The 25,349-nt window shown below is 44.7% G+C and overlaps 1 protein-coding gene across 1 annotated transcript in view; it reads right to left on the reverse strand.

Annotated features, from left to right (window-relative positions):
* TTLL13 (tubulin tyrosine ligase like 13) overlaps positions 1–25,120 on the reverse strand; it is a 433,768-nt gene extending 408,648 nt beyond the window's left edge. The window contains 2 exon segments of the mRNA XM_085644394.1: positions 24,972–25,044; positions 25,046–25,120. Of these exon segments, the coding sequence (XP_085500520.1) occupies positions 24,972–25,044; positions 25,046–25,120 (148 nt within the window).
* Between the last annotated feature and the right edge of the window lie 229 nt (positions 25,121–25,349).

The following is a 25,349-nucleotide window of genomic DNA, read 5'->3' on the forward strand; positions in this document are numbered from 1 at the left end:
CCCGACAGACGCACAGGTGGCTAGGTGCTACACTTCCCGCTAGTATTCATGAGAGAATGTCTACACTGCTTACTTTCTTTTACAGGTATAGCGCAAGGCGTAGCGTATGTTTCCTTGTATTACTATTTCCTAGTGCTGTAATTGTATGGTAAATTTCATAGTGCTTTGCTCTCGTTTCAGATCTCCCTCCCCGCTGTCCCCATCCTTTCCTTCCCTAACTTGATCCCTCCAACGAGTCTGTCTATTTCACCCAGACGTTGGGGATATCAAGGGGTGGAACCCACTTGAGCATCGTACGACTCCGAGGATTCAAGGACCTTGACAGAATCAACAGCCCAAGGATTATTATCCTCCCAGTCGTACGGTGGTATGGCCACCTTGGAAGATGTGTTGTCCGCTTTGGCTCTGGTACAAGCCGAACTAGCGGCCTCCAGGTCAGAAAGGGCAACCCTTCAGGCACAGTTAGACAGAATGGCTAGCAACCCGTTTGACGTAGGGTTATCTCATGTTTCACACCCCGCCTCCGTGGTTGTGGAAATTCCTACGCCCGTGCCTTTAGCCACACCCGAGAGATTTTATGGGGACACTAGTAAGGTTCAGGTATTCCTCACGCAAGTCATGCTACATTTCACCTGTAAAGTTAAGGCTTTTAACACCAATCACGCTAGAGTAGCCTTTTTAATATCCTATCTAGCAGGGGATGCGGCCCAATGGGCGGTGCCACTAGTAAAAAGGGACTATCCCTTACTGTATGATTGGGATTCCTTTCTCAAGGAATTCGAGAGAACTTTCAATCGTAGGGCTGGCACTCTCTCGGCCGATCGAGACCTACTAGAACTGAAGCAAGGAAATCGGGACCTGATTGCCTACCTCAATGATTTCCGAAGATTGGTGACGGAAACGGAGTGGCCTGAGTCCAAACAGGCGGCTGTCTTCCATCAGGGCCTTCGAGAGGACATGAAGGATGTTTTGGCCCAAATTGACCCCCAACCTACTACTTGTGAGGACCTAATTAGCCTGGTTCTAAGACTGGATCATCGTCTAGGAGAAACAAAGGGGGAGCATAAGAGGAGGGACAAGTACACCCCGCGGGTGGACCACTCCAGACCCATGGACCTAAAACAGGAACCAAGATCCGAACCAATGGAGATGGGAACGGTTCGTGCACCTCTTTCCTTGGAGGAAAGGGAGTATCATCGGAAAAAGGGGTTGTGCATATACTGCGGGAAGAAAGGTCACTTCATAAAAGGGTGCCCTGTTAAATCCAGGTACCCAAGAACAGAGTTCAAAAAGGTGTCGGTGGTTACATCCGAGTCCTCTACGGGAAACGAACAAGCTTGAAGACGGCAGAGGGGACCTCTTCAAGCCAAGTGCATATCCCTTCACTGGAAGGAGAAGCGGCGAAAGATACCCTTCATGTTTTCATGGATATACAGCTGTTGATACAAAACGATTGGCGATGGGTTAAGGTCATGCTGGACTCCGGAGCCACCGGTTGTTTCATGGACCAAGAACAGGCTCAGCTGTTAGATCTACCGCTACACGAGAAGGATACGCCAGAAGCAGTTTTTGCGGTGGATGGGAGAAGGTTGACTTCGGGACCCATCCGTCTTCAAACCGGAGCCCTCACGATGAGGCAAGGTAAAGATCACCAGGAGAACATAGTGTTTAGTATCATCGAGGCCCCACAACACGGTGTCATACTGGGACTACCATGGCTTAGAAAACATAACCCTCTTCACTTCTGAGTATTGCAGGCATTATTGTAACCTGCCCCATTCCAATCCGGCGAGGGCCTTGGCTTTTACCCATCATGTTGCCACTGCGGTGGAGCACGATGTAACCTTGCCCGAGGCATACCACCATTATAGGGGAGTGTTCAATGAAACCAACGAGGAAGAACTGCCCCCTCATCGATCCTACGATTACCAAATAGATTTGGTACCAAGGGCGTTCATACCCGCAGGGAGGGTATACGCCCTCACTGAGCCAGAGAACGTCCATCTACTTGCCTACCTCGATAAACATTTGGCGTTGGGATTTATACGCGTTTCCAAGTCCCCTGCAGCCTCCCCATTGTTTTTTATTCCCCAGGCTAACGGCGAGTTGCGCGCCTGTCTGGATTTCAGGGCATTAAACGCCATCACCATTAAGAACAGATATCCGCTTCCATTCATCAACGTTCTGCTGGAGCAAGTGAAGAAAGCGGTGATTTACACGAGGCTGGATTTTAAGGGAGCCTATCACTTAGTTCGGATGCGGAGCGGGAATGAATGGAAGACGGCGTTTAAAACTCGTTACGGGCTTTACGAGTATCTGATTATGCCGTACGGCCTATGCAACGCTCCCGCAGCTTTTCAATTTTTCTTGAACGATGTCTTGCAGGAGTACATAGACCAATTCGTGGTGGTTTACATCAACGACATTTTAATCTATACGTCCGACCCCGAAGAACACGAAAACCACGTCCGGACCATTCTAGCAACCTTACAGAAACACCATTTGTATTGTAAAATCAGCAAATGTGAGTTCAGCGTGTCGACGGTCGAATTCCTGGGGGTGAATCTAACTCCCTGGGGGCAGGAAATGTCCGAAAGAAAAGTTAAGGCAGTAAAGGAATGGCCCACACCCAATAACGCTCGTGATATCCAATTTTTTCTTGGCTTTGCCAATTTCTATCGCCGTTTTATTGATCGCTTTTCTGACCTAGCAGCCCCTCTCACAAGATTGCTGAGGAAGGAGGTCATGTTTCAGTGGACGGAAGAGGCTTAAACAGGGTTTGAAGCATTGAAACACGCGTTTACTTCAGCTCCCGTTCTGGTGCATGCCGATCGGGATCGACCGTACATCGTTGAAACAGACGCTTCGGATGCAGCAGTGGGGGCGGTTCTCTCCCAATGTCATACCTCAACGGGTCAGTTACATCCCGTGGCATATATGTCAAGAAAACTGAACCCCGTTGAAAGGAACTATGTGATAGCCGAAAAAGAATTACTTGCCATAAAACAGGCGTTTCTAGACTGGAGGCATTTCCTGATGGGGGCTAAACACATAGTGACCGTATTCACAGATCACCGCAACCTCCAATTTATGACAGCAGCTAGGCATCTCACTCCAAGGCAACTGCAATGGATGCTGTTTTTTGCGGAGTATAATTTCCTAGTTACCTATCGACCCGGAAGCGAAAACAAGAAAGCAGATGCTTTAACTCGCCAGGACTCCCCGTCCAGACTTGGAGAAACCCCCCCAAAAGCCATCATAAAGCCACAAAACATAATCAACGCTACCTGCACAGAGGTGTTCCTGCAAAGCGTCTCACGTGCCATCGACAGCCGAAAGTGGAAGAACTGGCTACAAAGGAACAAGGAGTGGAAAGTATCCAAGGGAATTCCAGTTCAGGGAAAACAACTCCTCTTACCCATTCGTCCTTTACGGAAACAAGTCTTTCGATGGTGTCACATCTTGCCCTGTGCGGGGCACAACAGCAAGGAAAAGACTCTGGACAGAGTGTTGCGCCAATTCTGGTGGCCCACAGTCACAAAGGACATAACCTCATGGGTTGCTGATTGCACAGTATGCACTCAAAACAAACCTTCGCATGGACGTCCAGCAGGGCTCCTACAACCGCTTCCGACTCCAGACCAGCTCTGGGAACATATCTCAATTGATTTTGTGGTGGGAATGCCGGCCGATGAGGGGCATATAATCATATTAGTTGTGGTGGACAATTTGACCAAAATGGCGCACTTCGTGGCTTGTAAACAAATGCCTTTCGCTAGTTTGCTAGCTCAGATGTTATTAGCCCACATAGTAAGACTACACGGAATAACCAAAGTCATAATCACAGACAGGGGAGGTCAGTTCACGGCCAACTTTTGGAAGACATGGTGTTCAGCACTGGGAATAGCAGCTCACACATCAACTAGCTTCCACCCCCAAACAGATGGCCATACAGAAAACCAAACCCTAAAACAGTACCTAAGATGCTATAATGACGTAGCCACCGAGGCCTGGGTAGAGAGACTCTGGTTAGCAGAAGTAGCCTATAACAGCGCGACCCATAGTTCGACAAAGTTTGCCCCGTTCTATTGCACCTATGGGTATCATCCAGAGTTTACCCCTTTCTTACATCCAGCACAAGCAAAAAGGGTGCCCGAGGTGCAGGAAAGAATTAAGCATATACAAACCACCCTGAGGGTTGCTCAGGAAAACTTAAAAAAGGCCAAAGTACAATACAAAGCTTTCGCAGACAGAGCCAGGCGCCAAGGGCCCTCATATAAAGTAGGGGAGTATGTGTGGCTATCAAAAGCACATACGGTTCAAAAGATATTGCATATTTAACCCGCGGTACATCGGACCATATAAGATAACCAAACTAATTAACCCTGTGGTGGTCAAGCTGGCCTTGCCCTCCACCCTGAGAATACACCCCGCCTTTCACGTGTCTTTGATCAAGCCAGCTCGGAAACAAAGCCTCAGAAAGCCTCCACCGATTATGATTAATCATGAGGAGGAATACGAAGTAAGGGGTATTGTTGACTCCAAAATACACCGAACTGAACTCTGGTATTTGGTGGCATGGAAGGGGTACGGAAACGAAGAGAACTCCTGGGAGCCGGCCACTGGGGTTCACGCTCCTAGGTACACTAATCTCTTTCACAAAAAATTCCCCTTGAAACCATGCCTCTGCCAGTGTTCCTCGGGGGAGGGATGTACTGTTACGGCTCACTGCGGCGGCCGAAGGAACACTGCAGGTTCGTCGGCGTTGCCATGACACCGGCGCCGGGAAGAACTACACTTCCCAAGCACCGCTGGTCTCAGACGTGAGTGACGTCATCACGCCGCCGGAAGCCGTTAAGAAACCTTCCGGGGCATCGGATGATGTCGTTGATTCCAGGATGATGGTCCGTGTGCACGCTCCAGGCAGAACCACGGAAGGCCGGTATGGGTGCCCTGGGCACCAACCCTTTGCTAATTCCTTGATGCTTTGAAACAGCCTCCCTTTGATTCTCTGTGACTTTGTGCAATTTCGTATGGCACCCTGTTGGACGAGCCGAGTGGCTCTTGCATGGCGTGCCTCTTTACCGGCGCTATTTCAGTGACTAACTTTGCCTAGCGCCGCATTTCATAGTTCTTTTCTCAAACAACCCCAAGTCTTTGGCTCACGGATACCCAGCGGCTGCTGGGAACGAACCCCCGTCTTCACTCTAAACGCAAAGCGGAAGGGCGGGGGGGGGACTTTGGCCTCATTGGGGTCGTAACTACGATTACGTTCATAAGGCTAACGCCTACCATTGTTGTAGCCCTATTATGTGTATTGTTGTGATTGTATGCACCATATACTTGCATTGAAACCACAGTTGTGATTGTATGCACCATATACCACACAGAGGTGTGGAGATAAACCCGAGTTCGAAATCCGTGCTCCTGAGGCACCCCAAAACCATTGCCTATTAGAAAGCAGGATGTTTCAGTAGCTATGGTGTCTTTTCTTGCAGTTTTTGTTTTTACTATGAATGTATATATAGGAGGATTGGCGCAGCAAGTACAGTGAATAGCTTCGCTCCTCCTTCCCTCTATTGGCTACCCGACAGACGCACAGGTGGCTGGGTGCTACACTTCCCGCTGGTATTCATGAGAGAATGTCTACACTGCTTACTTTCTTTTACAGGTATAGCGCAAGGCGTAGCGTATGTTTCCTTGTATTACTATTTCCTAGTGCTGTAATTGTATGGTGAATTTCATAGTGCTTTGCTCTCGTTTCAGGTCTCCCTCCCCGCTGTCCCCATCCTTTCCTTCCCTCACTTGATCCCTCCAACGAGTCTGTCTATTTCACCCAGACCTTGGGGATATCATGGGGTGGAACCCACTTGAGCATCGTACGACTCCGAGGATTCAAGGACCTTGACAGTGTGGCTCCGGGTTTGGCTAATTAATCACAGTTTTCCAATCTGTTGATCTTTCTTGTTTTTTCTCTTTGCCGGTTCCCTCAAGCCGATAAAGTTTATGAAAAGGTGTTGTTACTTTGTTTATTATGTGCCTTCCCCCTCCTCTTACAGAACTACTGGCTCGCCTAACATCTGGGGAGTTTAGTAAGAAAGGCTGAAACCCAATTAATTTTGTTACTGATTTATCATTGCCACACCTGATAATTATATGTAAGACAATCAATTAATCAAACAAACAGGATATATAGAGTGCATCTAATCAGCCGTGAGACTATTCAGGCGCTGAGGTCCAAGCTGCTCGGGTGCTATCAGTTGAACAGCCAGGTCTTGAGTCCCATTCTGAACACCTGTAGAGAGGATGAAGTCCGAAGATGGAGGGGGAGGCTGTTCCAGGACTTTGCGGCAAGGTAGGAGGAGTGTTCTCCACTGTTGCTTCGGCAGATGAGGGGGTATGAGCAAGGGAGAGGGAGGCAGATCACAGGAGTCTGGAGGGTTGGTGAAAGCTCAGGCAGTGGTTGATGTATGCTGGTCCTTGGTTGAGCAATAGTTTGTAGGTGTGAGTCAGAATCTTGAATTTGCATCTCTTGTGGACAGGAAGCCAGTGAAGTTTCTTCAGGTGAGGGGTGATGTGTGTCCGTTTGGGGAGGTCGAGGATGAGTCTGGCCACTGGATTCCTAATGGTCTGCAGTCTTGTCAGGAGGTGTGTGGTAATTCAGGCATAGAGTGCGTTGCTGTAGTTCAAGCAGCTGGTGACGAGGGCTTGAGTGAAAGTGAGTCTGGTGGAGAATGAAAACCATTTGAAGATCTATCGGAGCATGCGCAGCCAGAGGAAGCAGGCGGAGACTGCGTTGATCTGGTTCTTCATTGTAAGTTTGTTGCCCAAGACGATGCTGAGGTACCGGGCGTGGTCTGTGGGGGTGGGAAAAGGTCCCTGGTCAGCAGGTCACCAGGAGTTGTTCTAAGGGGAGGTGTAGTTCCCGAAGATCAGTACTTCAGTCTTGTCTGTGTTGAATTTGTTTTGCAACCAGTCTGCGATGCTGGTCATGCACAGGTGGAAGTTGGCCCTCGTGGTGGAAGGGTCTTTGATAGCAAAAGGATCAGCTGGGTGTCGTCTTCGTAGGAGATAATGTTCAGTCCAAGGTTTCTGATGATGTTTGCCAGGGGGGTCATATAGGCATTGAACAGAGTAGGACTGAGGGATGAACCTTGGGGGACGCTACAGATGATGTTCTTGGGCTCCGAGATGAATGGAGGAAGGTGGATTCTCTGTGATCTTCCAGTGAGTGAGGTTGCGATCCATTTAAGAGCGTCCTCTTGAATTTCGATCTGATGAACCCCCTTCAAAGTGCGGTGGAACACAGTGTAGAAAGCCACTGAGAGGTCGGAGAGGAACAGGGCAGCCACATCTTCCTGGTCTAGGATGGTTCTGTTGTTGAATCCAGATTAGGATGGGTCCAGAAGATCGTTGTTGTCAAGGTATTCAATGAGTTGGCGGTAGATGGCCTTTTTGAAGACCTTGGCGGTAAAGAGTAGCAGGGAGATGGGAGCTGGGCCAATAGTTTTTGAGCTCGTTGGGGTTGGGGGGACAGTTTCCTGAAGGCGGTTGACTTCAGTGTGTTTCCACTCGTCTGGAGAGGTGGCAGAGGTGATGGATGTGTTGAAAATGGCTGTCAGTTTGTTGCGGATGGTCTTGTTGCCGAGATTGAACATGTGGTGGGGACAGGGGTCCATGGGTGCTCCTGAGTGGATATGGTGCAGATGTCAGTAGTACTCTGCATGTGAGCTGGTCCCAACCGGTGATCCGATGGTCGGATGTTGCGACTGTAGGAGCGAGGATGCTGATGATGTCGGCGTGGTAGATTGGGGTTCGAAGTTTTTGTAGATGGTGGAGATCTTGTTGTGGTGGAAGTTTGCCATGGTGTAGCAGAGTTCTTGGGAGGGGGTGATGGTGTTTTCAGTCGCTAAGGGGTTGGAGACCTCCTTGATGATGCTGATGAGTTCTTTACTGTAGTTCAACCTGGCTTCGATGCAGTCGGGTAGGGCGTTCCTTTTCATCTCTTTCAGGAGTCTGTGGTACTGGTTGAGCGATGTCTTGAAGATGGTTCGGTCGGTGGGATCCTTGCTGGTGCACCGTTTCCTTTCCAGTTGCTTGAATTTGAGTTTCTCTTTAACCCAGATTCACATCTTCTGCTGACTGCTGACCTCCTTGTTGACTCAAAGAGGCAGATGATAGGCACCCACCTGCATCTCTTGCTCTCCTGCCTCTTTTTCCCCTCACACTCTCTGGTTGATGTGTCCTATTTAATAACAGAGAAGGAGTAATGGGATTGTCATTGTCATTATCTTTTTGGCATGTGTTAGGGCCAAACTATGCAGAAAAGTAGTGTACCACAACAGATCAAAGTATTAACCATGCCACTAAAATACTCTATACTGCAGTGTTTTTCTTCGGAGTATCCTGCAGAATATCTCCATATTCTAGCAGAACAAACAGTGTAACAAAAAAACATACAGACCCTGTGACACAATCAGTTAAACATTTTTATTGTTCATTACTTAAAAACATACAATTCAAGCACAAATGTGACTATTAAAACAAACAGGAATGGTAGAGCACCTTAAAATATAGCCACTAAGAAAGAATTGTTAAATACCGTTGCATAACCCCAATATTAACAAGACGATAAAACTTTTTTTTTCTTTTTACTTATTTTTATTGCAACACTGCATAGATATAACATTACATGTTGACCTTACAGTTTACAATGTATCATTGGTAGACTAATTATTAACGTCTTATATCACAGCAGTCTACTTGGGTGCCCGTATGCTCCACTCAGTAGTTTCATTTCTGGACGCATAACAACTATACGGTATATAACGTTTTTACCGCCAAGGAGAAATATGTGCAGCAATACTCATTATAACTTGTAGTAAGGAAATAAAAATAACAACAAAATGAACCTTGGCAGCGATCGGTGGTGGGAACCCATCCCATAGGGAATAGAAAACAGGACATCCTAGCAGGACTATCAAACGGCAGGCAGAGGTTTCAGAGGGCACAGGTGGCAAGCTCTTCTTCCCTTGGGTGAAGGCTACTTCTATAACACTGATTAACTGTAGCCTCTATTTGCACAGTTGTAACCGTTTAGCACACCCGGAGCACTTGTTGCCAATACCATTGCAGGCAGACACAGGTCCAGGTCATATGTATGAATGTTGCTGGGTCTACGCCACATCGGGGACACGCCGAGGAGTGCCCTAGATTGAAGCGTGATAATCTCTGAGAGGTTAAATATGTGTGGTGTAGGTAGAAAAACTGAGTGAGCTTAAGCCTTGCATTACTGGTTACCTCACAGACTTGTGCAAACGCCCTCTTCTACTACCCCTCAGTGAGTGGAGACGGTAAGTCCGCTATCCATCTCCATCTGCCTTTTATCGTGGATACCTCAACCATACGATCCTCTTTCAAGGCTTTATATATGCGTGAGATTAGTCCTCTAGTGGACCCTGGGTCAAGTAACAACACTAACGTGTGTGACTCCTCCGGCTCATCTGGAAACGAGGTCCATATTTTGCGATATTTTTGCATATTGTAGGAAGGAACCATCCAGTACTTGGAACCCCTCCCTTGCCTCGTTAAAGGATAAGAAGGTCCTGTTCATGTATATGTCCCTAGCTGCTGTGCAGCCCCATTCATACCATTTAGTGATATCCATGGCAAACTGGATCTGGTGGAAACCCTGCAGCCACAGAAGAGGAAGTGTGCTCGTGTATGTACCCCATGGATAAACAGGGAAACAAGTTACTCCCAGGCCTACTCTACCTGCTGGAATATGTACGGGCATTCCCCAGGGGTCCGGGAGCCCATCATGAGGTATCTTGGCAGTTCTGTCCTAGTGCCCCAGTCCGCTAGCAGTTCCTTTTCAACATTACAGCCCTCGGCGCACCACTTTGCTGCATACTGCTGCAAACCCGCAAAATAGTAGAGTCTGAACTCTGGGAGTCCCAGTCCCCCTGAGTCTACATCTAACTTCAGTATTTCGAGTTTTACCCTGCTGCGTCCTCCAGTCCACACCAATGAGATTAGGAGACTGTTCAGGGTGTCAAAAGTGTATTTCAGGACACTGCAGAAGGAGTTTGAGGGCATAAAGACAAAGTGGGAGCATAACCATCCTTGCCATGGCCCCGCGCCCCACAACCGAGAGAGGAAGTCTGTTCCAGAACCGGACGGATTCCCTTAGGCCCATAATACCTGCTCCCATATTCAGGGGTACGGTGCGGACATACGCGGGTGGGGTGGGAGGCTGGGGGGGGGGGGGCGTACGACTCGTACCCCGGGCACAAGTGTACCCGGGGTAGGGGTCGTACAAAGTTCGCTCCGTACGGAACGTTTTCCATACGCTTGTGTATTCGGACTTGTGCGCTCGGACTTCAGTTTTACGACTCGTACGTAAAACTGTCCGGGGACGTCTCGTAGACCTTTTCCCGATACGATTCGCATGTATTTTTTAACGTACGAATCGTACTTCACGTTTGTACGGGACTTGTACGATTCGTACGTAAAAAAATACGTATACGAGTCGTACGGTAATTTTTTTTAACGGATCGGAATCGGCACCAAAATGTAATCCACCCGAGAAACTGGAGGAGAGGATAGCAGTGAAGGAAATCGTGCAAGCGACTAAACAACTTAAACATTGGGAAATCCTGGGCCCAAACAAGTTACCAGCAGAATTTTTTAAGTGTTGATGTAAACTAAGAGAACCCATTCATCATATGTTATATGTAGAGAAACAGGAGGGCAAACTCCCCTCAGATCAGAGGATGGCCACGATTGTGAAAATGTAGAAGTAGGCTAGGTGCCTCTTACTGGCCTATCTCGTTATTGAATATAAACTTCAAGATTTTGCTGAAAGTCCTTTCAAACCATTTATATGCAGTTATAGATAAATATACACAAATCAATCAGGGGTTTTGCCATATTGATCGACAACCTAAAGTATACTAAAAGTGATGGATGGAATGCTTGAATTTTTCTCAGCCACTGTTACTTAGTCGGGCTGCGTCCCAATCCATGGTTATTTTGCATACCATGCCACCTTAGTTTCCACCCTGCTATATGAAATCAGTCTTTACCCTGCTACAATGGGAGCAGTCCAGTCCGAACTGCCATGGTAAGTCTTCCCTGAACTGGAACACAAGCAACCCAGGACCGCTTTCACCTTCATCATGAGCTCATCAGCCAGGCATAGCTTGATTCCAGTGCCAAACTGTAATATTGAGAATAGATTTTGCATTAAAAGAAGGAACACCCATTTCAGACTTAACATCATATGGTAAAGGAATGCAGTCATCAAAATGTAGCCTTGCTATATGTTTATTGGCAAAGCCAATAGGTTTGGCTTAGATTTTTACTTTGGGGCTGTCATTATGATGAGGCCCAGATTTCAAAGGGATCCGTGAAATTATGTTCCATATTTTACAGGTCACTATGAAATATGGCTTTTTCTACCGCTTCACTTTCTGCAATAAATGGACCGAAACATGTAATATATATAGATACATATAAATTCGATGGATAAACCAAAGATTAAAGCTTAGTTATAGTTAGAAAAACTCTAATTGATCTTTCTATGCAAACAAAACTTAAACTACCCGAAAATTAGAAATTCTAAATTTATAGTTGCACCTTAAATTTATAATTTATGCACCATCTTCAAATTACTATAATACTATTTATTCTATCTATACAAACCAAACGAACACTACACTGACATTAGAAATTCAAAAGTTATAGTTCTACCTGAAATTTATCATTTATGTACCGCCTTCAAATTACTGCAACTTGCGCACCTCAGTACATAGTGTTGGCAACTCGTAAGCCACAGTACATTAACTATAACTCACCACTCTACTATAACAGTGTATTCACAAATTATGTCATTTGAGATGTCATAAGTATTGTTATGAATGCTATGATTTAACATGGAATAAGTGATGTAATATGAAAGGGTATAAGCAGTGCATCGCAAAGGAGCACAGTGGAATAGGGTAGAGTAGAGTAGTGTAGAGTGGAGTGTATGGAGTGCAATATTGTAGAGTGCAGTAGCATAGAGTCGAACGGTGTAGAGTGGTGAGGCGTGGAGTGGAGTGGAGTGGAAAATCACAGAGTGGAGTGGCGTAGAGTGGAGTGGCGCAGAGTGGAATATCGTAGAATAGCGTAGAATGGAGTGGCATAAAGTGTAGTGGTGTAGAATGGAGTGACGTACAGTGGAATGGCAGAGTAAAGTGGCGTACAGTGGGGTGGTGCACAGTGGAGTGGCACAGCGTAGAGTGGAGTGCCACAGCACAGATTGGAGTGGTGTGGAGTGGCACAGAATGGAATGGCATGGAGTGGCGTTGAGTGGAATAGCGTAAAGTGGAATGGCGTAGGAGGGACTGCATAGAGTGGAGTGGCATAGAGTGGAGTAGTGTACAGTGGAGGTGTGTAGAGTCAAATAACAAAGAGTGGAGTGGTGTAGAGTGGAGTGGCATTAAGTGCAGGGGCGTAAAGTGGAGTGGTTTAGAGAGGAATGGCATGGAGGGGGGTGGCATACAGTGGAGTTGTGCAGAGTGGAGAGGCAAAGAGTGGAGAGGCAAAGAGTGGAATGGCGTACAGTGGAATGGCGTACAGTGGGAAGGCGCAGAGTGGAGTGACAGAGTGGAGTGGCATAGAGTGGAGTGGCATAGAGTGAAGTGGCGCAGAGTGGAATGGCGCAGAGTGGAATGGCGCAGAGTGGGGTGATGTAGAGTCGACTAATGTACAGTAAAGTGACATAGAGTGGAGTGGCGGAGAGTGGAGTTGCATAAAGTGTACTGGCACAGAATGAAGTGGTGTGGAGTGGTGTAGAATGCAGTGGCATAGAGTGGAATGGTGTACAGTGGAGTGGCATAGAGTACAGTGGAGTGCCATAGAGTGGAATGGCGTTGAGTGGAATGGCGTTAAGTGGAATGGTGTTGAGTGGAGTGGAGTAGAGTGGAGTGCCGAAGAGCGGAGTAGCGTAGAGTGGAGTAGCGTAGAGTGGAGTGCTGTACAATAGAGTGGAGTGGTGTAGAGTAGATTGGCATAGAGTGAAATAGGGTACAGTGAAGTGGCGCAGGATGGAGTGGCATAAAGTGAGTGGTGTAAAGTGGCACAGAGTGGAATATCTTAGAGTGGGGAGGAGTGGCGTGTCGTGGAGTGGAGTGTCAGAGAGGAGTGAACTGTCGTAGAGTGTGTGGCATGTCGCAGAGTGGAATGACATCTCATAGAATGGAGTGGAATGTCATGCAGTAAAGCGGATTGGTGTATCACAGAGTCTAGTTTAAACAGACATAGCAGGAAAATGGCATGTAGATGAAATTTGGCAGGAATATAGATTTTGGGGTGGAAAAGGTCCATTGGCTGTAGAACTAAATTGGTTCAGTAGTGTTAAAGTTATAAAGCACAAAAACTCAGTTAGATATTATGCTGCTGTATACTGCAGCACTTTCACGATACAGAGCATCACATCACGATGACAGAACAGCATATGATTGGGAAATGTTTTTAAGTACTGCACTACTTTCTAGGTAGTACTGTGGTACTCTGCTACTTTTTGTTAAAATATATAAAGTAACAAAACTACTTTTCCCTTCTTTTTCAGACTTACGAGTTAAAAGAAGAAGCTCCCAGCTCAGACGTTATATCAAATGGTAAAGGAAGGCATTTATCAAAATGTAGCTCTCTATGGGCCTCATGTAGTAAGCCAAATACCGGTCGGTAACGGCCGATTTTCGGTAATTATACCGTTACCGGCCGGTATTTTGGCTTTTGGTATGTAGGGGGACAATTTCTGTATTCGGAATTTACCGAATCGGTAAAATTACCGATTCGGTAATTTTACCGATTCGGTAAATTCCGAATACAGAAATGAGATGTAGGGGGAGTGTGTGGGTGATGTTTGGAGTTGGTATTTACCACCAACTAATAGTTGGTGGTAAATAAAGTATGGATGGTGAAATGCATTTCATAGCGCCTACAAGTGTGCAATGTGGCAGACATACATGCCCTTCGGGCATGTATGTGTGCCACATGTGCACACATGGCCGTTTCAGGGGTGCAACAGGGTGTCAATGTGACACCCTGCCACCCTTGCATGTGTTCCCCCCATTACCGAATCGGTATTTACCGATTCGGTAATGAGGCATACCTTCCCATCAATGGGAAGGTATGCCTCATTACCGATTCGGTAAATACCGATTCGGTAATTACCGAATTATTCCGAATCGGTAATATTTACCGACCAATTACCTACATATCATTTACCACTTCATAAATACCGAATCGGTAAAATTCGGTATTTATGAAGTGGTAAATGTGTCCCTACCTACATATGGCCCTTAATGTTCATTAGCAAAGCCTACAGGTATGGATTAAACTTTTACTTTGAGGCCGTCATTTATAATGAGGCCCAGATTTAAGCGAACATCGTGAAATTATGTTCCATATCTCACAGGTCACTATGAAATATTGCTTTTTATAACGCCGCACTTTGTGCAATAAATGGACCCAAACATGCAAAATAAATATATATAGATATATCTAATATATATTCAATAGAAAAAAAAACAAAGGTTAAAGCTTAGTTATAGTTAGAAAAACTCTATTTAATCTTTCTATACAAACAAAACTTCGACTACGCAAACATTAGAAATCCTAAAGTTATAGTTGCACTTTAAATCTATAATTCACACAACTCCTTCAAATTACTATAACTCGTAATTTATTCTTTCTATACAAACCAAACTAACACTACACAAAAATTAGACATTTTAAACTCATAGTTATACCATAACTTTTCTAATTTATGCACCAACTTCAAATAACTGTAACTCGTGCACCTACGTACACAATGTTGTCAACTTGCTAGCCACATTACATTAACTATAACTCACCACTTTACCATGCACAGTGTTCTCACAACTGAGATGTCATAAGTATTGTTATGAATGCTATGATTTTACATGGTATTAGTGATGTAATATGAAAGGGTATAAGCAGTGTATCATAAAGGCACAGAGTGGAATAGGACAGAATGTAGTGGCATAACGTGTAGTGCATGGAATGCAATATCGTAGAGTACAGTGGCATAGAGTGGATTGACTGAGAGTGGAATAGCCTTAAGTGGAGTGATGTAAAGTGGTGTGGCATAGAGTGGAGTGGTGTAGAATGGAGTATTGTTGAGTGTAATAGCATAGAGTGGAGTGGTGTAGAATGGAGTGCTGTTGAGTGGGATAGCATAGAGTGGAGTGGCCCAGAGTGGAGTGGCATAGAGTGGAATAGCATAAAGTGGAACAGTGAACAGTGGCGTAGTGTAGAGTTGAATAACGTACAGCGGAGTGGACTAGAGTCGAACAGCGTAGAGTGGCATAGAGAGCAGTGGCATAAAGTGTAGTGATGTAGAGTGGAGTGGCGTAGAGTTCAATAACGTAGAGTGGAATGGCGCAGAGTCAAATAACCTAGAGTGCAGTGGCGGAGAGAGGAGTGGCATAGAGTGGAATAGCAGAGTAGAGGGGAGTGACGTAGAGTCAAAACCCCTAGAATGGAGTGGCGGAGAGTGGAGTGGAATAGAGTGGAATAGCAGTGTGGAGAGGCGTAGAGTGGTGTGGCGTGGAGTAGAAAAGCATAAAGTGGAGTGGTGCAGAGTGGCGTAGCAAAAAGTGGAATTGCGTGGAGTGGCATAGAGCTGAATAACCTAGACTGGAGTGGCGTAGAGTGCAATAGCAGAGAGCAAGTGGCCTAGAGTGGAGAGACATAGAGTGGAATGGAGTAGAGTTGAGTGGTGTAGAGTTTGGTAATGTACATTGGGGTGGCGTAGAGTGGAGTGGAGTGGCGTAGAGTGGAATAGCATAGAGTGGACTGGCATAAACTTAACTGGCATAGAGTGGAGGAGCATGGAGTGCAGTGGCATAGAGTGGAATAGCATACAGTGGAGTGGCATACAGTAAAATGGAGTGGCGTAGAGTAGAGTAGAGTGGAGTGGTGGATAGTGGACTGGCATAGGATGGAACAGAGTAGATTGTCGTGGCGCAGAGTGGTATAGCATTGAGTCGGAGGGGCATAGAGAGGAGTGGCGCACAGTTGAGTCGGTAGAGTGGAATGGCATAGATTGGAGTGGCATAGAGTGGAGTGGCATAGAGTGGAGTGGCATAGAGTGGAGTGCTACAGAGAAGATTGGTGTAGAGGGGCGCGCTGTAGAGTCGAGCAATGTACAGTAGAGTGGCACAAAGAGCAACAGAATAGAGTGGAGTGGCATAAAGTGGAATGGCTTAAGTGGAGTGGCGTAGAGTGCAGTGGTGTAGAGTGGAACAGTGCTCAGTGGAGTGGCATAGAGTGCAGTGGCATAGCACCTGGATATCCTTGCAGAACTTAGAGCCACTAGGACACTGGCGTACCTCCTCGACGACTCAATAGCGGCGCGCGGTAGTCACTGCAGTGAGGGAACAGGCCGTCGCCATCTTGTGCAAAACAGGCTGCAGGGAAGTTTATCTAAAGGGACATGAAATGATAGCCTCTTTTTTTGCTGCAGATGGGCTCAATGAAGGACAAATAGTGAAAAGTACTCCTAATTAACCATACAGTATCTTTTTTGGAACTACTGCTGCTTTCATAACCTCCGATACCAGCAATAGTAACGACTGGGGTTACCCAAAAGTAAGCCAGGAGTAGCAGCTGCTACCCTTGTCTACCCCAATGGACCAGTAGCGGCTGCTACCGGACGGGAGTGGTGAGGTGGGGGAGAGAAGGTGGGGAAGAAATGGAAAAAAAAACACTTACCTGGGTCGGACGCCGTCTCTACTCAGTCCTCTTCCTAAGCCAATCACAATGCTGCATTGCAGCTTTGTGATTGGTCTGAGCGCCGTGGTTCAGCACTCAGATAGGGACTGGGAGGCTTTGATTGTTCCTCACCGGGCTGTGCATTGCAGCCTGGTGGGGAACATGCAAAGTGTGCATGACTGTTTGGCCGGCCCATGAGGCAATGCACACTTAAGGACTGCACTTAAGGACTGCAATCCACTCCTCCCCAAGTCTGGCCAGCCACGCACGTACCGAGAGCCACAGACTTCAATAGGAAAAATAAAATGATAACGATATGTTAATATAATTTTCTTTTTTCTTTTGAGCAGTGGGGCAACGCTCCTCCGCCTTAGCGGAGGAGCCACCACAGCAATGGACATTCCTTTTTAAAGCATTAGTTGTCTCCGAAAATGTCTGTCTCAGCACTTTACTGTGAGAGTTGAAATTCGCAAGGGAGTACTGGTCAACGTGATAGAGGTGTCGAAAAAGAGGAAACAAAAGGGGTTTACGAGTAGGATCTATTTTACAACATATTTTTACGTTTCGATACCTTGAATTTGTCTTACTTGATTTGGTTGTCTACTTCAAATGCTGAACTTTCAAGTATTCAAAAGGAGCTAGTGCCATGTGTAATTATCTTTATGTTAAGTAGCCTGGCTTATGCTGTGTTAACTGACAGCAGAAATCTGTAGGGTTATGTTAATATCCTTCGACAGACACCATGCCAAATATGCATTAAAAAGGCTGCCTTTTGGTGCATGGGTCAGAAGGCTAAAAGCAGGACAGGCAGCTGTAGTACAAAGTAGAAGAGGTTAGGAATGAAATGCCCTACAAAAGCATATTGAGTGCCCTGCTGAAGCAATCCTGTTGATACATGTCAACACTCCTGTTGTAGGCAGGAGCCTCCTGATACTTTGAGGCACAAATGGTATGTTCTGTTAATTTGTGGAGCGCGTTGGTACCTATATCGGCGTCCTGATGCTAGAGACCATCACTAGAAACTGTCACAAAGATACAGAAGACTAAATATATAGTGTACGGCCAGGTTTTCAGAGCCTTTCTACATTTCACCAAATCAGGAGTAGCTCGCAACAAGGACGGAATGTCATTCCTAAAATGAGCCACTTTAACTGAGAATGCTCTACTCCCTAAACTCTCAAGGATACTCCGTGGGATAGTGGCAAGGTTAGCATTCGAGGAGCAAAGCAAGCAGACAGTGGCAGGCCGTTAAAACTCTTGTGTTGCAGATAAAGAGGGCCTGTCTTAAGGAGAGTTTTGAACGCAGTACATAGTGATTTAAACATGACTCTAGTGATCACTAGCCAGTGCAGGGAGTCCAGAGCAGTGGAGGCAGACAAGTGACGCGGTCATAGTAATACGAATCGGGCTGCTGTATTTTGAATTCTCTGTAGACGACTTGAAACATATGCTGGGTCACCCAAAAATAAGGAGCTGCCATAATCCAACCAACTTAGAATAGTCAACTTGATGACAAGTTGCTGTCCGGAGTCATGAATAACAGCTAAGATTTACCATAAGACATTAAACAAGGCAAAATAGGTTGTAGGCAGCTTGTGAGCATGGCTGACAAGAGATCGTTTCTCATCCAGATAGAAACCTAAATTCCGAACTGACTCTGCCAAGTTTAAGGTAATATCACCTATTAAAGGTCAGAGGGTAGGGCCTGCGTTGGGCTTCGGCTCTTACTGCGTAGTACGTCTGTCTTGTGAACATACATTTTAATGTGTTTTGCACCATACAAACTGTAATGTCTCTCATACATTGATGGAACTCATTGAAACGAGGAGGCACTAAATAATTAATTGAGAAACTCAACTAAGTAAAGCCAGCCTAGTTCATAAAATGACCACCATGTGACCTGCAAAGCTTAGCTAAAGGAGGGATGTGAACATTTAAAAGAGTAGGCCTTATGATAGAGGGTGGTAGTACATGCTGTTTCAGTAACTGAGACATAAAGGGGGGAGATGTACTGCCAGTTGTTTGTCCTCTAAATAAACCAGGCGGCAATCCCAATATTCCTAGGAACCAAGGCGACTGAAAATATAAAAGAACACAGTGTTCTTTCAGCCTCAAATGAAATGTCCACAACTAATGGGTGACTCAGTGGGGATTTGTCAATGACTTGACCATCTGAATTACTTAATGATGGGTCTTCCTCAGGTAGCATTGTACAATTGAAGGCAATGGTTTAGTCCGTCAAAAGTTTAAAATGTCCATAAAGACTGCATTACATAGACAAAGTGGCTGAAAAAAGCTCACCTCAATATTTAGTACAAAGATATAATTCAATATTGCTTCCTCTGGTATATCTTGACAATGTACCTTTCTCAACCTAAATGAATAGGGAGACAGCAGTGATAACACATTCCAAACATGAATAACTGGGTGTAATAAATCAAACCCATTACAATACAAAACTCATGCGTGAATTGTGGAGTGTTTGAAGACATGAAGGAATCTGAAAGTTGACATTGCCTACATTGCAACAGTACATTGAATCATAAAGAGAATTGTGGTAATCGATTGGGTGGTCAATATTTAATGGAATGTTGCAATTTCATCAATGCTCAGAATGCTGAGTGAAGAAAACAGCCTAATAGACTAAACAGTGGCAAGAGAATAATTAAAAGACATTCAGCAAACCTGCCATCAAAGTGGTACAATTTAATTGTTTTATGTATATGCAAAAGAAAAGTGAAAAAGCCTCCAACTCATTTAAACTTAAAGAGCCCTTTGATAAAACCTGACAAGTGGCAAACTGTAGAAAGGCAAAACAATCAGTGAGGCTCGGACGAAACCGGCTATGCAGGCTGTGATGATGATGCAATGCCAGTACCTGTTATACTGCATATAAAACTAGTCAGGCTCTAAGAGAAACCAGTGTTACCAATTAGCTAACTGCTGTGAGTGATAACATCACAGCTTCAAGGCAAAGATGTAAAAGGACCGCTGACTCACCATTCAGCACGACCGGTGACTTGTGCATAATAATTATGCTTTTAAAGATATTGATATTCGTTAGTTCTCCTTAACAAAAGTACATATTACTTTTAGTTACATTATTCTATGTTTAACATGTATATAAGTGAATGCATAATTACGTAAATCTTTTATCATAACTATTCCTCTACTATTGCTTCACTATCGCATTACAAAACAATTAAACAAAATAATCATTTAAAATACAGTGTCACTTGAAAGTCTGAGTTTACTAAATGCAACTTTAATTTACATATATTACCTTCCTTATACATACATACCTTCCATGTACTCATGTTTCTTTTTATTTATTACTTTCCTTCTAATTCAGCATATCCAATGCACTATCCTATATCTCACCCTATATCTCTACTCTGACTCATCTCAAACCTCATTCTACTACTCTCTGCAATGCACTACCCTATTTCTCACCCTATACCACCCTCAATATATCCTCTACCTCAACTCTCAGACTCATCTCAAACCTCATTCTATTACTCTTTCCAATGCACTACCCTATTTCTCACCTTATACCTCTCTCAGTATATTCTCTACCTCCACTCTCTCATTCATCCAAAAACTCATACCACTACTATGATCCCCAAAATAACCCTTTCTAGACTCTTCCCTCCTCTACCCTTATTTGCAGCATCTCATACTTCTTTTACTATTCAGATCGCCCAAACAAGCCTTTCTAAACCCTTCCCTCTGACTCTTCTCCCTCAACCTCCCCTTTACTCATCCCAAACCCCCTTTTAATGCTATGAACTAAAAAAAACCTTGCTAGACCCTCCCTCTTCTATCCCCCCACTATCCTTCTCAATTCAAATAACATCCGCCGCTCAAATTAAGTTCATATATCACTATGCTAATTCACCACTAATCCTTTTGGGTTCTGGAGTAGCGTGCTACTCGCCAAAAAAAGTAATTGGACACCTTGTCAGGGGTAGTAAGTGCTATATAAATGGAATTACAATACAATACAATAGAGAGGAGTGGCATGGTGTGAAGTGGAATAGTGTAGAGTGGAGTGGTGTAGAGTGGAGTGGCATAAAGAAAAATACCATAGAGTGGAATGGTGGAGAGTGGAGTGGCGTAGAGTGGAGTGGTGTATAGTGGATTGCCGTAGAGTGGAACAGGGTGGAGTAGAGTGGCGTAGAGTGGAGTGGCGCAGAGTGGCATAGAGTGCAGTATCATAGAGAGGATTGGTGTGTCGCAGAGTGGAGTGGTGTGTAGTGTCAGAGTGGAATGAACTGTCATACGACGGCATGGCGTGTCATAGAATGGAGTGACATGTCATACAGTAGAGCGGAGTGGCGTAGAGTTTAGTTTAATCAGACAAAGCAGGAAATTGGCTGAAATTTGGCAGGATTATAGATTTTGGAGTGGAAGGGTCCTTTTTGATAGTAGATCTAAATTGGTTCAGTAGTATTAAAGTTATAAAGCACAAGAACGTAGTTTTATATTGTGCCACTGTATACCGCAGTTATTGCATGGTATACAGCGTATATTGTGATGACAAAACAGCATATGATTGGGTAATCTTTTTATGTGCAACGGTACTTTCTATGTATTACCACTGTACTCCGTTAATTTTTGTTAAAATATATAAAGTAATGAAACTACTTTTCCCTTCCTTTTCAGACTCACCTAAAGTGCCTCGATCCTTCCTGTTTACTTATAAACCGCTAGTACACTATATTTCTAGTCGAAACCCACAACGCACACTAAGTGTGGGCTAAACAACATGGCTGCATTTAAATTTTGTAAGGGGCGTGATTACCCAATCATATATTACCTTGTCATCAGCATGTACAGCGGTATACCGTGAAAATACCTCGGAGCAATATGTGACTACGTTTTTGGCCTTATAACTTTGACACCACTGAGCTAAATTACATCTACTACCAAAAAGGATCCTTTCTACAGTATAATCTATATTCCCGAAATACAACTGACCATTTTGCCACTACGTCTGTCTAAAACGATTACGGAAAATACAATAGTGGGAAAACGCTTTTTGGGACCCCCCTTTATGTTTGCACGCCCTTTATGAATCACCATGAAACGTTGCCCCATCCGCCAATGTAGAAAAAGCAATAGATATGCAAAGTTTTGTAGAGCTTCGTCAAATGGTGGAAAAGTTATTAGCGAGCAAACAGCTGCAGAAGTCGTATTTCTCGGATTGCTACTATAGCTATAGAGTTGCTAAGGCCACTCTGCAATATCTATCTATCTATCTATCTATCTATCTATCTATCTATCTATCTATCTATCTATCTATCTATCTATCTATCTATCCATGCATACATATATTTGCGTGTACGTATAAACTCATGCTTATATACATACAATCTTCTAATGATAGTCACTGTTTTTCCCATAGACAGAAAGGAATGTCATTCCTGTAAGTATAACAGGTGGTAACTGTAGACCGGTGCTGATCTGAGCGGTGTATTTAGATTAGTTAACTATAATTAAGGTTTGAATTGCCGATGGTTACTCAGCCTTGGCATTCTTGGCTTTTCTCCCTGTATCTGAGGCGGTCATGCATGCCCCTGAAGCCTCAGCTGTCTCTACTCATTCAGGAGGCTGTCTGTGCTCTAATACCTAGAATACACGGTCTTCACAAATGTTCTACCTCGTCACCAGATGTTACTATTAGTAAACATTCTTGTTGTAAATTGTATATCACACTCAAAATGACAAAGAAATCAAGTGAGTACGTGCATTTTGTAGGGATGATGTGGAAACCTCGTCTCAGTCGACACTTCTTGGTATGGTTAATGTACAGCAAAAGCAAAAGTGTCCCGCACCCGCCCCTGCTAAATGTGGTGAGAGGCCTTACATTCCATGGTCTAATAGATATATAAACTCCTTAGAGTGTACGTGGAGGTTGGATAAAGAGAGGAAATATTCTGTGCCACAGGAGACTTTTTTGGCTTTGTGGTAAATAGAATCTAGAAAAAAGAAGACTCAGAATCCCCAAATACCTAAAACATATTACACTTTTTAACCTTGCTTAGTGCGTGAAGAAACTGGTAATAGTCAAGGCAAGACAATTGAGCATTTCTGCACTGCATGTAGATTGTTATTTAGCAAAGCAAACAATATGTACAGATAACTTTATGCACTAAACGTTCTGCTGAAAGGCCATCTTGCACAGCTAGTCAGTCAGCATTTTCAGTCTATTCAAAATCACTGAAAAACTTCTGAATGATAACATGGAAGCCCTAATTTATTCAATCACAAGTAATTGATTTTCACATATTCTTTTATTTTTCATTCGTCCACGTTTTTCACATTCTTCTATATAAAGAAATTTAACTGGAGTTTGTGAGTATTTTTTTTATCATTTCCCCCATGCATTTCGAACCATACGTTTCATATAAGTCAGGAGAAATGACATCACTTCACAGGCATTACTTAGATCATATTCTACTGCTGCTTTTCTGAATGTTACATCGCTTTAACTTTGACTGATCCCGTGACTCGAGAGATTGTATCACTGCAAGCCCTGAAACCGTAAAATAGGTAGTAATGAATTAAACAGGTATATAATTAAATCCATTGAAATCTGAAGTGTGAGATGTATTCGAAGAAGCAGATCTACTGATTAATGTCAATGTAACATTTCCTATCCCTAAATGTGTAGTGTTAAGGGGAGATGCAGGACATTTTGTCTGTATAGCATTGCCAACTCCAATCTGTTTATTGGACAGCGGGCTGCATTTCCACCTGATAGGCCCGAGCGTCCAGGCCTGGACACACAATACACTTAAAAGCTTTGAGGTGGCATGACATTACAGGCAAACTTGGTTAGGTGGTGGACAGACAGAGTATGTAAGCATAAATGGTCTGGGTGAGAGTTGGACCACTTAATCTTAGGTGGAAAATCTGAGGAGGGCTGCCAATGGCATGTGATCTGTAAATGCTGGAGGAGTAAATTCAGCAGAGGACAAATTTCCAAGCAAACGGGTTTTGCAATTATCCACATGCATATAAACTATTTCTTCTACTAGGTTTCAAGGCTTCAAACAATATTACCTTTTTAGATAAAATCATGTAAGCAAAAAATCACAAGTTAATAGTCTTCAAACGATTTTGAAGATGGAGCCTGACCAGATGGAGTATCGAGCACATTGTCACTAAAAATGAAGTCGCTTTAAAAAAAAAAAAAACATTTTTGTGTATATAATCCTTCATTTATGATGGGGTTTCCAAATGACAACATGCCTGCATCTCTTACGAACACCATTAGAACCGTTCTTGATAAACATATATGATGTGGCAGTGAACATCCTTGACCTTTCAGCCACTTTATAAAATAGAGGAACGAAAACAGCTCCTCTGGCAGTAGTAATCAGCTGGACCGTTCTGGACAGAGGGCACCAATGTAATGACAGGGAATCAAGTGATTACACGTTCACAAAGGCTCCGAGACCTTGAGTTGATTCGGCTCACAGGAAAATACATTTGCAGACATTATCTAGGAAGAAGAGCTGGAGACATTTCAGCAGAATAACAGTCAAAGTGGATCAGAAGTAGGAACTCATGCAGAGGCCCATTTGTAATCAGTACCAGTAATTATACCCGGGGCAAAATAAAGCTATTGCTGCCAAAGAGATAGAAGAAATCCTCTGGATGAAGGCCAGCTGCAAACTAGAAGATCAGAAGAAGGGGCTGAGGTAGAAATCAATTTGTTTAGACCGAAGCAGCAAGTCCAGGCAGAAGAAGCTGGAATAGAATGAGAAATGAAAGAACAGCAGTCAAGTTCCAGGTAGACAACGCGCCACAGTGAAGAGCAATACCAGGCTGGAGCAGACAAGTCCATCCAAGACTAGTTCCGCTGAAGCTGACGAGTGATCAAAGTCACTGCGAACAAACACTCCATGAAAGAAGAAAAACACTACTCGAGAGGGTGAACCTCTGACAGAAGAGTTGAACTACGAAGAACACGAGGCACAAAAGCAACGGAGTCACGTGTAATTAGAAAAAGCGAAAAAAGTAATTTATATGCAGAGTACTTCAGAGACTAAACGCTGTCACAAATATGGGACATATGTTGTTAACCGCGTCACGTGAACCTTGTTTGATGCGGCTGCAGCTCACAAGTCTTCCAGGTGCGATGCCGTAGGTCAACAACCCCACTGACCACTCACCTTCAGGTGTCACTATGGCAGTTACTAAGGACGCGGTGCGGTCTAGTGTGACTCCGGGGGTGTCCACGGCCCCCCCGCCGGCTGTATTCGGCACCCTCCTCCCCCGGCTCACGTCTCGCCGCCGATCGGTCGGCCACTACGACTTCCATCAAGAGTCCAGACACCGGACACGCCGTTACCATGGAGACCGAGAAGCGGGGCTGCGATTGGAGGGACACTGCGTGACGGTAGCGCAGGAGGAGGGGCGTGGTTGGGTGAATCTTTATGTAATGTGGGTCTGTGCCACAGACAGTGGTGGTTTGACAGCCACAATGCCGCTTACTGACCAGGTTGCTAGTAGTGAATTAAGAGCACTAATTTAACTGAAGCGACAATTGC

The sequence above is a fragment of the Triturus cristatus genome, chromosome 3_1, assembly GCF_964204655.1.
Source record: "Triturus cristatus chromosome 3_1, aTriCri1.1, whole genome shotgun sequence".
Lineage (NCBI taxonomy): Eukaryota > Metazoa > Chordata > Amphibia > Caudata > Salamandridae > Triturus > Triturus cristatus.